This window comes from Poecilia reticulata, chromosome 22 (assembly GCF_904066995.2).
Source record: "Poecilia reticulata chromosome 22, P_reticulata-male-v2, whole genome shotgun sequence".
Lineage (NCBI taxonomy): Eukaryota > Metazoa > Chordata > Actinopteri > Cyprinodontiformes > Poeciliidae > Poecilia > Poecilia reticulata.
Window position 1 is genome coordinate 8,513,813 of NC_088851.1, and position 15,542 is coordinate 8,529,354.

Below are 15,542 nucleotides of genomic sequence, written 5' to 3' on the forward strand. Positions count from 1 at the left end.
TCATTTTTCATTATTTTCAACTGGATCTTTTGAATTAATTAATTACTAGTATTGGTTATATTGTGCCAAAGTTTTCTTAAAAACACTGTGCTAACTTTGAGGCCACATTGGCCACGCCTCATGTAAAATCAACCATGCTAGCTGTGCTAACTATGCTAACCATGCTAAATGCTAATTTCAGATGTTAAAACATCATTCATTCTTTGTTTTTGCCATCCGTTGATCTGCGGCGTCACAGAAAATGTTCTCTCTTTCACGTTGCCTTATAAAACTTATGGTTCACAATAGAAAAGTGATTTTATAACCGCAGTAAATACAATTGGACGTAGAGAGCTTGAATGGATCAAAAAGGATTTTGTGACATAAAACAAAATTACAAAAGTTGTGCTAATGTCCTTTAATAAGGAGAAAATGAAATCTGATCTTTTCTTTGTTTTTGAGTTTCATTGCACAGATTAATCTGGTTCTTAATCTAGAGGATTTTGTAGCTTTGGATTTTCAGTGATGCACCTCTCCAGCCTGTATGTGAGAAAAATATAGTTTTATCTTCTTGTAATATGTTATTGTTCAGATACATTAACTTGTGTAGAAAGAAGAGGCAAAGTTATTTATAGTTACTAAAGAACAAACAGCATCAACCATTATACAAAATCAGTGATTGGATGTTGGCCGTTAAATCTCAGATGTTTTTAGTCATAAAGTCTCATTGTTTCATCTCTGACTTGAATCCGTAGCTAAGGCCACATACCCATATTTCTGTTCCGATTCCAAAAATGATGGCTCCCTGCTGAGTTGTGTTTTGGAAGAGACTGATCCAATTTCGTGTGCTGCCTTTTCTCATCGTCTCACCTTTTCTGCCAGCAGCTCTCGGATTTTCCCTGCCTGCAGGCGGAACCTCAGCAGTTGCATCTCCAGAGCGACGCAGCGTTTCTGCCAGTCCACGCTGGCCGCTCCTACGGCTCCGGCTCCGGATCCGCTGCTCTCCAGCACGTCAGCCATGGCGAGGATTCAGGCCTCCGCCTTTGGACTCGGGCTGGAATGAAAAGGGGGGAGAAGAAAAATAAATAAATAAAAAGTTTTGTTAGACCAGCCCATGAAGAATAGCTGCAAAGCACTAATTTAGTTCTGAACACGAAGCACAGCTAGTTCCGAGTCGGTATTTCTGTGTTCAGTCCAGCTCCTGTTTTCATTTACACCACAAGATGATGAAAAAAAAAAAAAGCGATTAAACATCTAAAGGAGTTTGTTGCTGACCGCATTTCCCATGATTCACGGAGGAAGCGTGAGCAAAAAGCAACCCCTCATAATGAGTCAGAAGTGACACGACTTAAATGAAAGCTTCCTCTACCTCTCTGTGTCAGAGACACGTGTAGCTGAAATAAAACATGCACACGCATACATGCTGGTTGCACAGAAACAGATTGCCGCGGCCTGCATCCCCCTCTCTTTCTTTTCCTCCATCTTTTCTCTACATGCCCACACACACTGAACAAAACCTCAGCAGGGAGGCGCTGTGAGTGGGGGGAGCTGGAGTTCCCAGGCCTGCCTGCCCACCACAAAGCAGGTCAGAGCTCTGCTTTTTAGCCCAATTACCTACTAACCCAATCCCCCTGGCCCCTCCCCAGCCACCCACCCGCAACTCCCAGTCCATGCAATCCCTTCTTAATTACAAGGAAGGAGCGAAACAGGATCCTGCGCTGCACAATAGTGCCTTTCTGCATGACAGTTCCATCACAGCTAGAGGCTGGAGTCGTCAGCTTGCCTCTACAGAGAAAAGAGGAAAGAATGTGCGACAATGAATGGGCAGGGAGCCAAAAGCGGAAAAACCGGTGCATTCAAGTTATTTTATTTTTTTTTACCAAATCCTGACTTGGCTTGTTGACCGGTTTGCATCTTCATTCGCAAAATAATAAAAGCCCTACTGTGTGATCTTTAAGTAGGGTGAAGATGTCGAAAGGTGCAGCTGTCAAAAAGATGTGAAGGAAAATAGGTGAGGACGTCCTAGCTTGAGAGAAAAAAAATTTAAAAAATCAACGCACAGCCAGACTGCGTCAGTAAGGGAGCAGACGTTCAAAGTCCAGCAGCTATAAGTGCACCATGTCGCTCCCCTACAATTAGCGTGCTCATAAATGCAGACCCAGCGGGCAAATTACAGAAGTCATGCCTGCAGAGGTTTCACCAGGCGACCGCTGTGCCCAGGCCGGACATGTCAAGGTCCAACTACCAGCATCTCTCCCTCTCTCCGGGACAAACGTAGAGGTCTGTACTCTGAGCAAAGTCGAGTGGAAGCGGTGGAAGGGGAGGGGGGGAAGCCAGCCAGAAACCCTTTTTTTGGTCAAACCGTGTGGAGAGCAGTGTCAGAGCAGAAACAGATGTAAACAAGCCATTTGCGCTGCCATGCTAGCTCTCTCTCTCTCTCTCTCAAGCAGATCCTTTTGTTACTTCAACAAAGGGTAAAGTTGTAAAGCACCAAAAAATAAAAAAATAAATCACTGAAGTAGCAGAAAATTGTTCCAAAAAACTCGCAATTATTTCAAATGTTGACACGCTGCAGGCAAAAAGAAAATTTAAAGCGCATTTCATTTGAATTTCGCATTTTCTCACAACATACAACTCTTTTTTTTTCTCTTTTGGACATAAACATCTGAAAAGTGTCATGTGCCTTTGAATTCAGCCCCGTCTGAGTCGGCACTTTGCAGAACAAAGTTTCACTGCAATTAAAGCGACCAGTCTTTTGGATGTCCGTCTCCACCAGCTTTCAACAATCTAGAGAGTGGGGTCAGACTTTGACTGCACAAGCTGAATTTACAGCAAGACTAAAATACACATATGTGGGCAATTACATGCGTGTGTCATCTGAAAGAAGACAGGCAACACTGGATTGTATTCGTGGGCATCAGTGTAAAAGGAGTTGCATTCAAATGCACTCCTCACCTTTATTTTTATTTCTAAGGCTGTTTTCATACCGGATGGTGCAGGAGACTTGGTTTGGTCAAGGTTCAAAGTTGCAACATTTGTTAAATTTCCAGCTGGTGTGGTTTGCTTTCACACTGCACTGTGTAAAATGATCCAAAGCATTTAAAAACAAAAATTGTTTCCCCTCCCCGCCTGTGGCGGCGCTGCACCAAGAACCACCGAAAGAAACTATACGCAAACATCCGAAGAAGACATGAGCGCATGTTTCTTCTAGACAAACGCAGATGACTTAGCCTCAGACTTTAGGATTGTAGTATTTATCTTTTGCTTTTGGCAAAAATCCACGAGCCATTTTTCCTGCTAGCACTAAACTCTCGTGTTTGTGTTGGTTGTATTTACCCAGAATGCTGTGTGCTGTGGTTCGCTTCCCGCTTTCGGAGCGGTCACATATGCATTTGAGCCACACCACAGTTCACCTCAACCGAACCGAGACCAGGGATTTTAGGCAGACCAGAGTTTGCTTTTTTTGGTTCGAATCAGAATTCGATTGCGCATTCCCCAAAGAAACCAGATTTTATATCATATATAATTTTGGATAATGTAAAAAGATTTGTGTGTCGGTATACCCCCAGGTTAACCCTCAGAAGGACTGTCGAAAGGTTGTCAGTTTGATTTTATGGCATGTGTCTGTACCGAAAACATTCAATTCTGTACATCTTCATGTTTGAGTCACCCCCCAAAAAAAGAGAAGATGACGGTTTGAACTGTTGAGTCTGTCTCCAACTCATCGACCTTGGGAGCTGCTCTGCTTTAAACTGCTTGCAGGATCTTGCAGACAGTCCCAGCCAGAGCAAACACTGGGAAAAGTGGGCCAGTATTTAGAAATGCCACCACAGTAATCCCGACAGGATGCTTTCAATGACTGCTATAACAGTCTGCTGCTGCTTTCCACTGACATATTATTTCTCCGAGAGTGATAGCGTATCCATCCAGGATAGTTATAGAATCATTTCTATGGGATCGTTTGTGATGTTTTTTCTCTGGCATGACCAGCCAGATGAAAGAGAAATGCGGCACACGTACGAGTCCGAACTGTAGTAAGCAAGTTCTTCCATTTTTCTTTATTTTAATCATCAGATTTTCAAACACACGCACTACGCAGTAGAGTCGTAACTCTTCTCTTTGGCGCACAGACACACACACACACACACACACACACACACGAGGAGACACAGGGAAACAGATTGGAAACAGACACGTGTGCACAGGCACTCACACAGGCAGAGGCATACACTGCTGAGCATGCAGCTGCGGTGATGTAAGTGATTAGGTGGTTCAGTGATATCATTCCCAGCAGACATTTTCAATCTCCGCCGCTGCCGTCTCTTCTGTCGGGGCCCGAATTGACACCTCCTGGAGTTTTTTTGGACAATGAGAATGACTCCCGTCAAGGCGGAGCGTTGAGCGCGGATCTAGGTCAGTCGCTGCAGGTTTGTGTCAGCGTGGCAGATCCCTGTGTGTGTGTGTGTGTGTGTGTGTGTGTGTGTGTGTGTGTGTGTGTGTGTACGTTATGGGTGACACAGACAAATGATCTGCGTACGAGGGTTTTAGACGTTGCCCCTCGGTCCCGACATTGTTGTGGTTCTTACCAGTTGACTGAGCTGGTCTTACATTTTTCATTTAAATTTGTTACATTTTACGGCTGAAATATTTTTGCTCACATGTACGGCTCAAAAATATTTCCAATCCCGCGTCATTGTTTCCCAACCTTTTGACCCCCCCAACATGTGCAAAACAGCTTCAAGTGAAAAAAAGATTAAAATGAAAGTAAAACCGAACAAAGAGCACAATAAATGTCAGTCCCAGAGGTCAGCATGCCTCACAGCACATCCTCCCTGCTTTTACCCTCTTATTGCTCTTGCCATTGCCTCTGCATCACCTCTCTTCTTTTCCCTCCTTTCCTCTCCTCCTGCAGCGCCTTTCCCACCCTCCTCTCTTCCCTCCACCGCCACTCCTCCTCCTCCTCCTCCAAGCCACCGCCAGGCGAGCAAACCTGCAGATCTCCCTCTCCCTCTCCCTCTCCGACTAGTTCAGGTTAATGACAGACCTCAACAAAAAAAAAAAAACTGACCACACTCATTATCAGTCTCTGACTTAAACACAGGGTCCTGACATTCCTCTGCTCTGAGGTGTAAACATCTACCTCTGCAAGCTCTCCTGCCTCTCTGTGCTCAGGTTGTGGCTTTCTGTCCAACCCTGCAGGGCATGGAGGCAGGACTAGTTTTTCTGCAGGGGAAAAAATGGGGTAACAAATGTAAACAAATAATAATAAAAAAGCAATAGGTTAATGGAGTATGGATGTGGTTTTTTAAAGTGCCCTGAAGAGTAAAAAACAAAAGACTGGAAATGATTATTGTTAATATTTAAGTCAATAACATCCCGAGAGGTTTTTAAAACATTCCACTGCAGATACAGAGAATCTACTGAAAGGATGCAAATGAAGAGGAAAACCAAGAAAAATGAAATGAGCGTCATTAAAACAACTTTAATCATTCCAATGCTGAATACTCACTCATTTAAGAATTGAAATTTAGAATTGTACAGGTTTTAAATGCACATCACGTAAGATGCATCCAACTGAGAAATGTTCAGAAGCAGCAGAACGCGTTTTAGTCTCGTCTGAAGTAGGAGTGATTAATCCCTGTCAATTCTGCCTGCAGGCCTTCATCACATCTTCTTCAGCATGTAAGAATTATGATCTCATCCAGAAAATCTGCTGCCTCAAAAACATGTATGATTCATGCTTAATCTCCCGTTAAACCAACCAGCCCACTAAGTGGAGTTGATGCACCTTTACGCAGATTTAACCAAATGGCAACAAAAAGACACAGGAGACGATGATGAGTACGTTTCTGGTGTGTTCTTCTTAAACTCGGAAGTCTGGTTTTCCCAGGTTTATAAAAGGAAACACGAAAATGAGCCCCCAAAGGCCAGAACCCTGATGTGCCTCCCACACGTATAGGATAGTGAAAGTTTCAATTATTAACCAATTCCTAGAAGTTCTGATGGAATGTACCGTATTAAACCAACAACATGCATAACACTGTGTACCTCTACTTGCAAACATGTCCTTTTGTAATGGTCTGAATAAACAGAATGGAGAGAAGTACAGTTTTAGTTGCTTATATGATCACCTTGTATTGTCAGTACCTAAACAACCAAAAAGCCCAACTGGCTTTCCAACTTTTACCTACAAACATACATAAAATCACAATTTCCAACGCAAATCAATGCACCATGTGATGTCACATGGACTGCGCGTTTCTTTATAGGAACTAGATTTTTTTGTTGATTAAATAATGATTTACTTTAAAAAAAAAAAAAAACCCATGACCTGACCATTACATGTAGTTATATAAATGGAAAACTACATATAAAGCTTGCTTAATTAATTCTACCGGAAGGTCTAGCTTTTAGCTTTAAACCCTAAAAATGTTTATATCATATCTTCTGAATCGGTCTGCAAATGTTCTAAAAAGTCTAAACTTTATGCCAGTTCTGCTCCCTATTTTACTCCGCAAACTAGCTGAAGCTTTAATTATCTTTATAGCTACTCCGAAGGGCACAATGTGGTAAAAATTCTCCACGAAAACGGCCACAAGCAACAGGTGTGCGCACTGCTATAGCTCCATTATAGCAGCAGCAGCAACCATAAACTGTCGGTCAGCAAGAAAAAGAAAAAGAAAAAAGAAAAAAGTTTAGCCAGACATCTCTCAAAATACACAGCTGTGCTGGCGTCTTTTGTCCAGAAGAGCCTCCCGAGGCTAAGTTAACAGTATCCCTCTGGCAGTCTGCTAACAGGAGGGAGGGTAGTGACAGTCAGGGAGCTCACGCGCTGTAGTTTTGACAACAGAACCGCTCGCGGCGGTCGCTTTACCTTGTGACTTTGTTGTCTGTCTCCTCTTCTCTCGGGTCTCTTCCTCGGCGATTCGTCGCAGTTCGGCTCATAACCTGTCCCCCGCTCTGCCGTCTTCCCTTCCTCTCCACTCATTCATCTCATTTATTCGAGTTTTCATATAAGCTCCGCGGCCGGTCAGTGCCGCCACTGCTGCCTCTGCCCTTCGCTTGCTTTTGAACTCTCCGGTGAAACTCACTCATAGCTCCATTCAACAGACTCATCCCATTTTCCTTTAAAGGGCCGAAAGCAGGATCAAATTTCTCCAAGAGTCAGGCCCCCTCTTGTGTGCGCAGGAGCTGCTCAGGATATTGCATAGGGCCGCCTTGGATTTTAAAGAGTTTGTTGAGGTGATGATTAGATTTTTAAATACTGACCTACTATCTGTATAACTACTCTAAAGTTTTTTTTTTTAAAAGAAATGATAAAAAGAACTTAATAACTTAGAACATTGATTTTTATGACTGACTAACCTTGCAGAGAGTAGCTGCGTTTTCTTTAACCATAGAGTTGCGTACATTGAAATTACAAAAATAAATTAGCTTAATGGAAACACGCCATTTAAAAAAAAAGCACTTGAAAAAATAGTATGGAAAGATACCTATTCGCAGAATTGCAACGGAAACACCATTTTTGCGTCTCACCAGTCACGTAATCAACAACCGGATGTTGCTTCCAGCGAAAACCAGGAAAAAGTTGACAGGAAGTAGTCTTTTTTGTGATTTGTTTTTTCTTTCCTTTCGGACAATGTGTAACTGACTGCACCCAAGCACTCACAGCACAGCATAGTTCATAAAACGTTGTGCATCAGTCAAACTTAATCACCAATTACAATTTCCCCAAAATGCTGCATACATAGCGACTCCCAAATATAAAGGACCTGTCACTTCAACTGCTGATTAACACGCTAGTGCCTTTAATGAATTATGTATAATCAGTTCTTTACAGGGGCTGCACAGTGGCGCAGTTGGTAGAGCTGTTGCCTTGCAGCAAGAAGGCTCTGGGTTCGATTCCCGGCCTGGGGTCTTTCTGCATGGAGTTTGCATGTTCTCCCTGTGCATGCGTGGGTTTTCTCCAGGTACTCCGGTTTCCTCCCACAGTCCAAAAACATGACTGTCAGGTTAATTGGTCTGTCTAAATTGCCCCTAGGTGTGAGTGTGTGTGTGCATGGTTGTGTGTCCTGTGTGTCTCTGTGTTGCCCTGCAACAGACTGGCAACCTGCCCAGGGTGACCCCGCCTCTCACCCAGAACATTAGCTGGAGATGGGCACCAGCAACCCTCCCAACCCCACTGAGGTACAAGGGTGCAAGAAAATGGATGGATGGACAGTTCTTTACATAATTTGAACAAGCCTATTCACAGATAATTTAAATGTTCTTTCTTATTTAATAGAAACACCACAATGGTGAAATTGTATTTTTTTTCAACATTAGTAGAACATAGACAAAAATTTGCTCACATTTCTCATAGAAACGCAGCTAATGTGCACCGCAGTCCAACACTGGTCAGTGGTTTATTTGGTAGGAGTCATATGGCGCACCTCCCTGGGCATCATTCTGTTAGGGGACGGCACAAACACACAGGGTAGGACTTCTCCCCATTGGGCAGAATGAAAAGGTTGAAATAGCTGAAGAAGTAGTTCTTTCTATTCACTTGAGTTTCTGTTTTTGTTTTGTATTTAAACTAGATTGCTTTAAGAGATTTTTTTCCTTCTCCACCAACGAAATAGCCTGCACAAATATTTTTCGCTAAGAGCAGTGTGAGTATTGCCTCAGGTTGAAAATTAAGAATTGCAAGACCACCAACTAAGAACACCAAAAAGCTCCAACTTCTTTAGTTTCAAGCTAGTCTAATTACAGATTGTGTTTGTTTGTTGCAAAGGCTTGCAGGACAGACTTTACTGGGATAATATGTTGTTAAACTCACATGTGGAACTTCGCAACTGTAATGAATCATTATCTGGGTAGTAAAGGAGTTGCGGGGGGAGTCTTTTTGGGCGGGCTAAGACTATTTACTTGAGATCCCAGCCTGCTCTGGTCCCCACAGTGCTGGCTCCCGCTTTGCTGAAACCTCTCAAGGATTCCTTAAAATGTTAGATACAGAGAGGAGTCATACTGTGTAATGGTGCGACACACCCTGCTGGCCCACTGACTGAAAAAGTTAATACTGGGCGAATTTTGCAGCTGTGTTCATTTAAAGAGGACAGAGATTTGAGTCACACATTAAGAACAAAAACTGTTTAAGAGATGAATATTTTCTGGTATATTTTCCCTCCCTTTGAATTTTTCACTTTCACATCTACGTATGTAGATTTTTGTGTGCTTTTCGAACATATTTGTACACGTGGCTATTTAATATGCATTTTAAAAGCAAAAAAAAAAACAAAACAAAAACAAATTAAAGTTTAAATATTTCTAATGGGGTCATAAAATTAACATCAGATGTGGGCAGCAACCCAAATAATCCATAAACAAAAACTCAAATTAGTCCACAGACGAAGGTTTGATTGTAGAACTGGGAGGACAAAGCAAATAAGTATTGAACACATCTACAGAAAACTAGAAACTAAAAAAACACTCAAAAACAAAAATCTAAACTTCAGATTTAAAGTTATTTGTATTCATCAAAGAAGTTTATTTTCGATAGGAACTAAGTCAGATCTCTCAAAAATAGCTTTTCCCCTTACTCCTCTGATATTATGAAACGTATCTTTGGTGAGTAAAGAAATATATCTCAAACTAGCATTTGTTAAGTGATTAAAATGTGCATTAAAGAAATGATTAAGTACACGATTTACCACTTGATCGTTTTATTTTGTAATGAATTAATCTTAATATAGTTTGTCAAATAGTAAATTCACGAGTTTTATTTAAAGAGCCTAAATGGGTGTGCACCAACTCAAATCATAAATACAATTTCTGTTAAGCTTTCTATAGAGTATTTGAGATTTTTCTGGATTTTTACATTATAATTAAATAGATCACCCTAAAGGTCATTTTTACACTCAATTCGTGTACTAAAAACTGAATGAAAAAGGTGAATAAAATGTCACTGCATAAATTTTATTTTTTTTAACAATTAGTTTTGGGAGTGTACTTCCACTTCATGTTCAGAACTAAAAACGTCTTCAAGAAACATGAAATGATGCCCAGTTGCCAGAATCTGCACCATATTGCTTACTCTGATTCTCTTTTATTCAAAAAATTAAAACTGTTACACTGCGAGTTATTCAAACTAATATAACGCGCCGCCTTGCTTAGGCAGACTGTTTTGTTTTGGTGCCTCAGTGGCCTTTCAGGGAGAATCTGTTTCATGCCCAGTCATTTAATTAGCTTCTGGAAAGTTCTTTGTCCCCGTTTTTGTACTGATGTGGTTCTTAATGCCTCTTCAAAACTCTTTAAAAAAAAAAAAGAAAAGAAACCATTCCAGTGACTTCAGTGGGAGGGATTCTCTCCAGAGCAACAGATTTTATGTACACTCCACTGTGTGTGAAGCTCTATAGTTTCTGATATGATTAACTGCACCTTCCTGGGGGAAACATTTCCAGCAGAAAGGAGGTTCCAGTAGGGAATTCAGCTTCATAGCTGGCCGGGCTGACGTCTCTGCCTTGTGTTGCACAATAAGTCAGTGCCTCAGTGCTCTCAGTCAAAACAACTGCCGTCAGGGCCTACAGGGTTTACACGACTGCTTCCCCCCCACCCCCCAGTACGGCAGGACCAGTTGCATCAGGTGTTTGCAGATTAGTGTGTGTTCTTGCAGCTATTTGGCCTCCAGAGGTATGTGATGACCCGGGCTGCAGCCAGCTCACAGAGCAACTTTTTTTAGGGGTCTGGAGTGTACTGGTGTCAGTGCTGTGGGGAGATGAAGTGATTTTCTATCAGATTTAGTTCTGGAAACTAGACCTGGAAGGCTTTTAGGTAAGATTTAGATTTAGACATATGCTTCAGGTTGTTATTTTTGTTCAAATTCCCAACAATTTGACAATTCTAGAGGCCACTAGATTTTTATACTTAAAAGTCGCCTGCTGTACCACAGGGGCTCATGACACAATGTGCACCAATGAGGTTCCGAGAGCAGAAGAGAAACAGGCCCACAGCATCACAGACCCTCTGCTATACATAAGCGTATAGATAGAGGCTCCAGTTAAAGCCTGACTAGGAATTTCATTAATTTGTGATGGTTTTATTCTCAAACATCTGGCTGGAATTTTGCTAACATCTCGTGTTTTCCAAGGTTTTTTTTATGCATCTTCATCAGAGTTGCTAACAAATGTGTCTTAATGTAAGTTTGCGGCTGTCAATAGAGTTTTTTCTGCAATCAATTTATCTGGTCTTATGGATACCCAAAATTTGATCTAACTTATCCTATGTTTTTTTTTCTGTTTTCCACATCCACAGGTTGCTAAATAATAACCATAACTTGAAACTAATAAACCAGATCGGGTGAGTGAAACAGACATTGATAGTTGTATTGTAAAACCAGACGTCTGATTTACCAGAGTTAGCTTGTCACGCTCAGATAACTGCAACATACTTTCCATTTTAAAGAAAAAGAAAAAAAAAAAACATGGTTTTAAGAGTTGGCAGTTTCTTTCAGTGACAGAACATACACAAACGCAGGCAGCAGACTCGATGCAATAAGGCACCAGGCTGCATTTTGGGCTCGCTCGTAAAACCTTCCTTGAATTTTTGTAGAACTAAAGCTTCCTTATATTTTCAGTGAGCGTTCTCTGGTGCGTTTGCTTTCTGCGCGACTGTACATAAAAAGAAAAGCCCAAAATATTCCGCCCGGACGCTGACCACGGTGAGAAATATCTCAGCAGCTGTCGAGCCACTTGGCTTTCCTGCACGCCTTCAGCAGAGCGTGGCTCCCTTTCGCTTGCATGTTGTCCGGTTGCTCAGCCACTGGAGATTTTGTTAGATTGACAAATAGGTCTCCTTTCCATCTCCGATGTCCTTTGAGCGTTTTACTGCCGCTTGGCCAGCCGCGCTGGAACCACGGAGGGAGTGGAGCTTGATGGAAACTCCATATAAAAAAAGAAAATAAACCCAGCTCACTTCAGCAGCAACTTTGTTCAGGAGAAGACAGGATTCTGGATAAGAAATGCAAAGGATAACACATTGTAATCAGAAGGAGGGCTGGGAGGGTTGCTGGACATGCATTGTAAGTTTTTATGGCGGAAAAAACTACTCACCATTTCATTTTTGTTCCCCCCCTCTGTGATAACAAGACAGTTAACTCCTCTCCCCTTAGCCTCTTTCTTTTTCGCCACCTTTTTGGACTTGCTGAGCTTCCTCTCGCTCTGTGTGTGGTCTGCCCAAGAGGTGTCAGAGTGGCCTTGCACTGAAAGGCCAACGTTGCAGGTTAGGGTTATTTCTCTTTCGGACACAGCTGTGAAAGGAGAAAGCTGAGACACCAAGTCCCCCCCCTCCCCAAACTAAAACTGCACGACACCCTGAACGCACCATCCCCACCGTGAAACATGTTTTCCAGTAAGAACTGAGAGTAGATCTAAATACAAGATGATCCTAGAAGAAAAATTGTTAAATATCATATTCATGCGGTAGAGTGGCCCAGTCAAAGTCCAAACCAAAATCTAACAGAGAGTCATACTCACAGGCACCATCCATCCAGCCTGGCTAATTCTGTAAAGAATAGGCAACAAATTCAGTCTCTGGATATTGAAAGGTATCAGAGATACATCAAACGACTCAGCAGTTATTTTGGGTTTTTATTTGTAAAAGATATTAAAAACCATGTCTGATTTTTCTGTCAAAACTCCTACTAAAATACTTTGGTCCTGAAAGATCATGAATTATGAAAAAATTAAAGGGTTTGCAACATCATGTCAGATATGAGACCTTGTTTTCAAAAGTGTGCTCTACCAATTAGAGGAATCAGCAACAACTAATAAAAGGGCATGTTGTTGTAGAAAAAAAAGGTAGTAGTGATCTTACGTAGTTTGATTCATTTTTCATTTGTTCTGATGTCATTTTCCAAGCAAATGAACTCCTAGTTTTAGCTTGCCTACTGTGACATAATACTGGGCATGTGTAGTAGGTACTTAAGCAGAAGTTTGGGTTGGCATTTCATTCGCTGTCAACATCGTCACCATTTAGGGGCTATTGGAAAATACGCCTGATGAGTGAGTCGTAGTGCAGCGGATCTGGTGACAGTGGCTTCGGAGGCAGACGGAGCGAGCGCGGTTAGGCACTGATCCTCAAATCACAGGTCCGCAAAGTGATGAGTGTTTAGCTAGTTCGAAATACTACTCATTTTAAAGAGCTACCGAAGAGGCTGCATGCATGGTTCGGTGCCTCGGGACATAATCAAGCCCTGTTGTCCTCTGTAGAATAAGTATATGTTTTCGCAGGCATAAAGTCCTGTCTGTCGCAAGATAAAAATCCTGTAAAGATTAGAACCAGAGCAGAAAATCATGCATTGGTGCAGAGCATCTTCTTGTCATATGATCCGACCACAGTGTTTACAGTATAGTCTGCGGCGCAGATCAGATCCAGTCCACACGCCACCGAAACCACAAGTGTTTGTTGAAGTTTTTATTAAATATATTTTTCACTTTTCGATCGGAGTTTCTTTCTTTTATTAGCTGACTGGCTTGTTCAGCCAAAAACATGGCTATAAATTTGTCAAAGGGTAGAAAAGAAAAAGCAGTCTTTGCTGAGACTCGAAGGAGGTTTACAGCTATTGAACTTATTAGTTATTATGACAAGTTTTTGGGATACATTGGATGTAGTATTACCATCCAGGGACCACAGCCCTGGACAACACATGCCCCAAGATAATAAGATGATATTCACCATGTTACAGTGGTGGTTCTGCAGAAAGGGAATGAATATGTTTTAAGAAAAAACTATATTTATCTTGAGAAGTACACTATTACGACTTTGGTTTGGGATTGGAAGATTGTATTGGAAGTATTTTATTAAAAATCTCCGTTATTTATTTTCAGTATGAAGAAAGGTTAAACCCAAAACAAATAAACAAACATGAAACCAGCAACTAATGGAGAAATTGCTAATAAAATACTGGTCAGAGTTGGTATGATGACGGAGTTAAACAGAGTAAGCCTACAAGAAAATCCATTGGAGGTTGCTTGGCCCAGAGAATGGCTCGCACATTGCCCTCCCATCAGGACAACAACCCCAAAACACACAGCCAAAGTTACAAAGAAATAGTTCAGATCGCATCATATTTATGTGCTCGAATGGCCCAGTCAAAGTTTTAATCTACACCTAATTGAGTATCTGTGACTAAACATAGAAATTAATGTTCGGATGCTCCTTTTCAAATGTGACAAACACTTGAGCTATATTGCAAAAAAAAAAAAAAAGTACTTGGAAGAGATTCATCCGTAAAAGATTTGCAGCTGTAAAATCAATAAAACATGGCGCTGCAAATAATTAAACTGGTGGGACTGATAACAGATTTAATTTGGGGAGAAAAATGACATCCAACCTTTCCTTTCATTTTGCAATTGTGCTCTGTTTTATGATTTTTTTTTGCTTTTCACAAAAAAATCTCCAAAAGTTTTTAACTTCATGGTTGCGAACTGACCAAATTCAACAAAGTAAAAGAGGTATGACTGAGTCTGCAAGACACTGTAGCATTGGGTGAGCATTGCTTTCTTGCTCTCGTTTAAATGTAAGAAGCAGCGTGCCGTCCATTTCTTTAGTCCTGAGGATTGCCAGGTTTTACAGAGAAATAGACCTGAGCGCCATCTGTATAAAAGCAAATTCCGAATTGTTGATCTTGTTGTTGTGCGTCGCGCATAGCGACTTTTCACAGACAAAACAGCCAGCACCAAACACACAAACAAGATCTCCTCTGAAACCGAACATCGTCTGCGCGTGCAGGAAAAAAACTAAATGAAGTGAAGAGACAAACAACGATGTTGGGAAAGATAGAACTTAGCCAGATAGCTTAGATATTTGTTCAGAAAGTTGGACGAAACAGCTGTCAAACAGGGTGGGGATGAAGACAAAAGGAAGGCGTTTTTTTGCAGGCAGAGGATGAGGCAATGTCACATGATCGCAGAATCCCTGCAGATGGAGAGCTGTAAAGGCTCAAAGACAATGGAGCCTGTGGCCTGTGAGAGCATACCATGCAGCAAAACCCAGCAAATTAAAATGTAACTTTGCGGGCTGAAGCTTTTACTAGTACGAGGAGAGTTTGGCTGCCGTCCTGCCCCGCAGTCCGTGGCCAGAAAGAGAGCAGGGCCTCGTTTGACGCAGGGACAGAGTGTGTCTTTGCTAAGATTAGGCCTAGATAAAACCCATTTTTTACCCTGAGCTTTCCACATTTGTGAATGAACTTAATGCACATGCACAACGTAAACCCGAGTTAATGTTGGGATCATTCAAATGAAGAGGAATGTCTGCTTAATCGAGTTCTGACTGTTTTTAAGTCAGTGGTTTTGTTGTAAACGTCACAATTGCTCAAAAAGAAATTGATAGAAAGATGGGAAGCACTTTCTCATATTCCTGTTACCTAGACAATCGAAAGCCATATGTAGCAGATGGCAGCGTGGCATCAGAAGTCATGATAAGATATCGGAATCCAGGAACAATGAGGAGACGACATGATGAGTGCAGCAAGGAGTAAACGAGGCAACGATTACTGGCATGAGGAGCAGGTGAGTCTGATTAACAGG

The 15,542-nt window shown here is 41.7% G+C and overlaps 1 protein-coding gene and 1 long non-coding RNA gene across 2 annotated transcripts in view; both read right to left on the minus strand.

The window, feature by feature from the left end:
- Positions 1–7,283, minus strand: part of plekhh1 (pleckstrin homology domain containing, family H (with MyTH4 domain) member 1) — a 34,127-nt gene extending 26,844 nt beyond the window's left edge. Inside the window, exons 1-2 of the mRNA XM_008399145.3 lie at positions 6,854–7,283; positions 850–1,033 (exon numbers count right to left, since the gene is read on the minus strand). Coding sequence (XP_008397367.1) covers positions 850–999 — 150 coding nt within the window. The 5' untranslated portion in view covers positions 1,000–1,033; positions 6,854–7,283. The remainder of the gene's footprint in view (positions 1–849; positions 1,034–6,853) is intronic.
- A 2,648-nt stretch (positions 7,284–9,931) lies between these two features.
- Positions 9,932–14,970, minus strand: LOC145550065 (uncharacterized). Its single transcript, XR_014085912.1, has 2 exons — positions 12,066–14,970; positions 9,932–11,963 (listed from the first exon to the last, which is right to left on the minus strand). It is a non-coding gene; the product is annotated as an uncharacterized LOC145550065 (long non-coding RNA).
- Between the last annotated feature and the right edge of the window lie 572 nt (positions 14,971–15,542).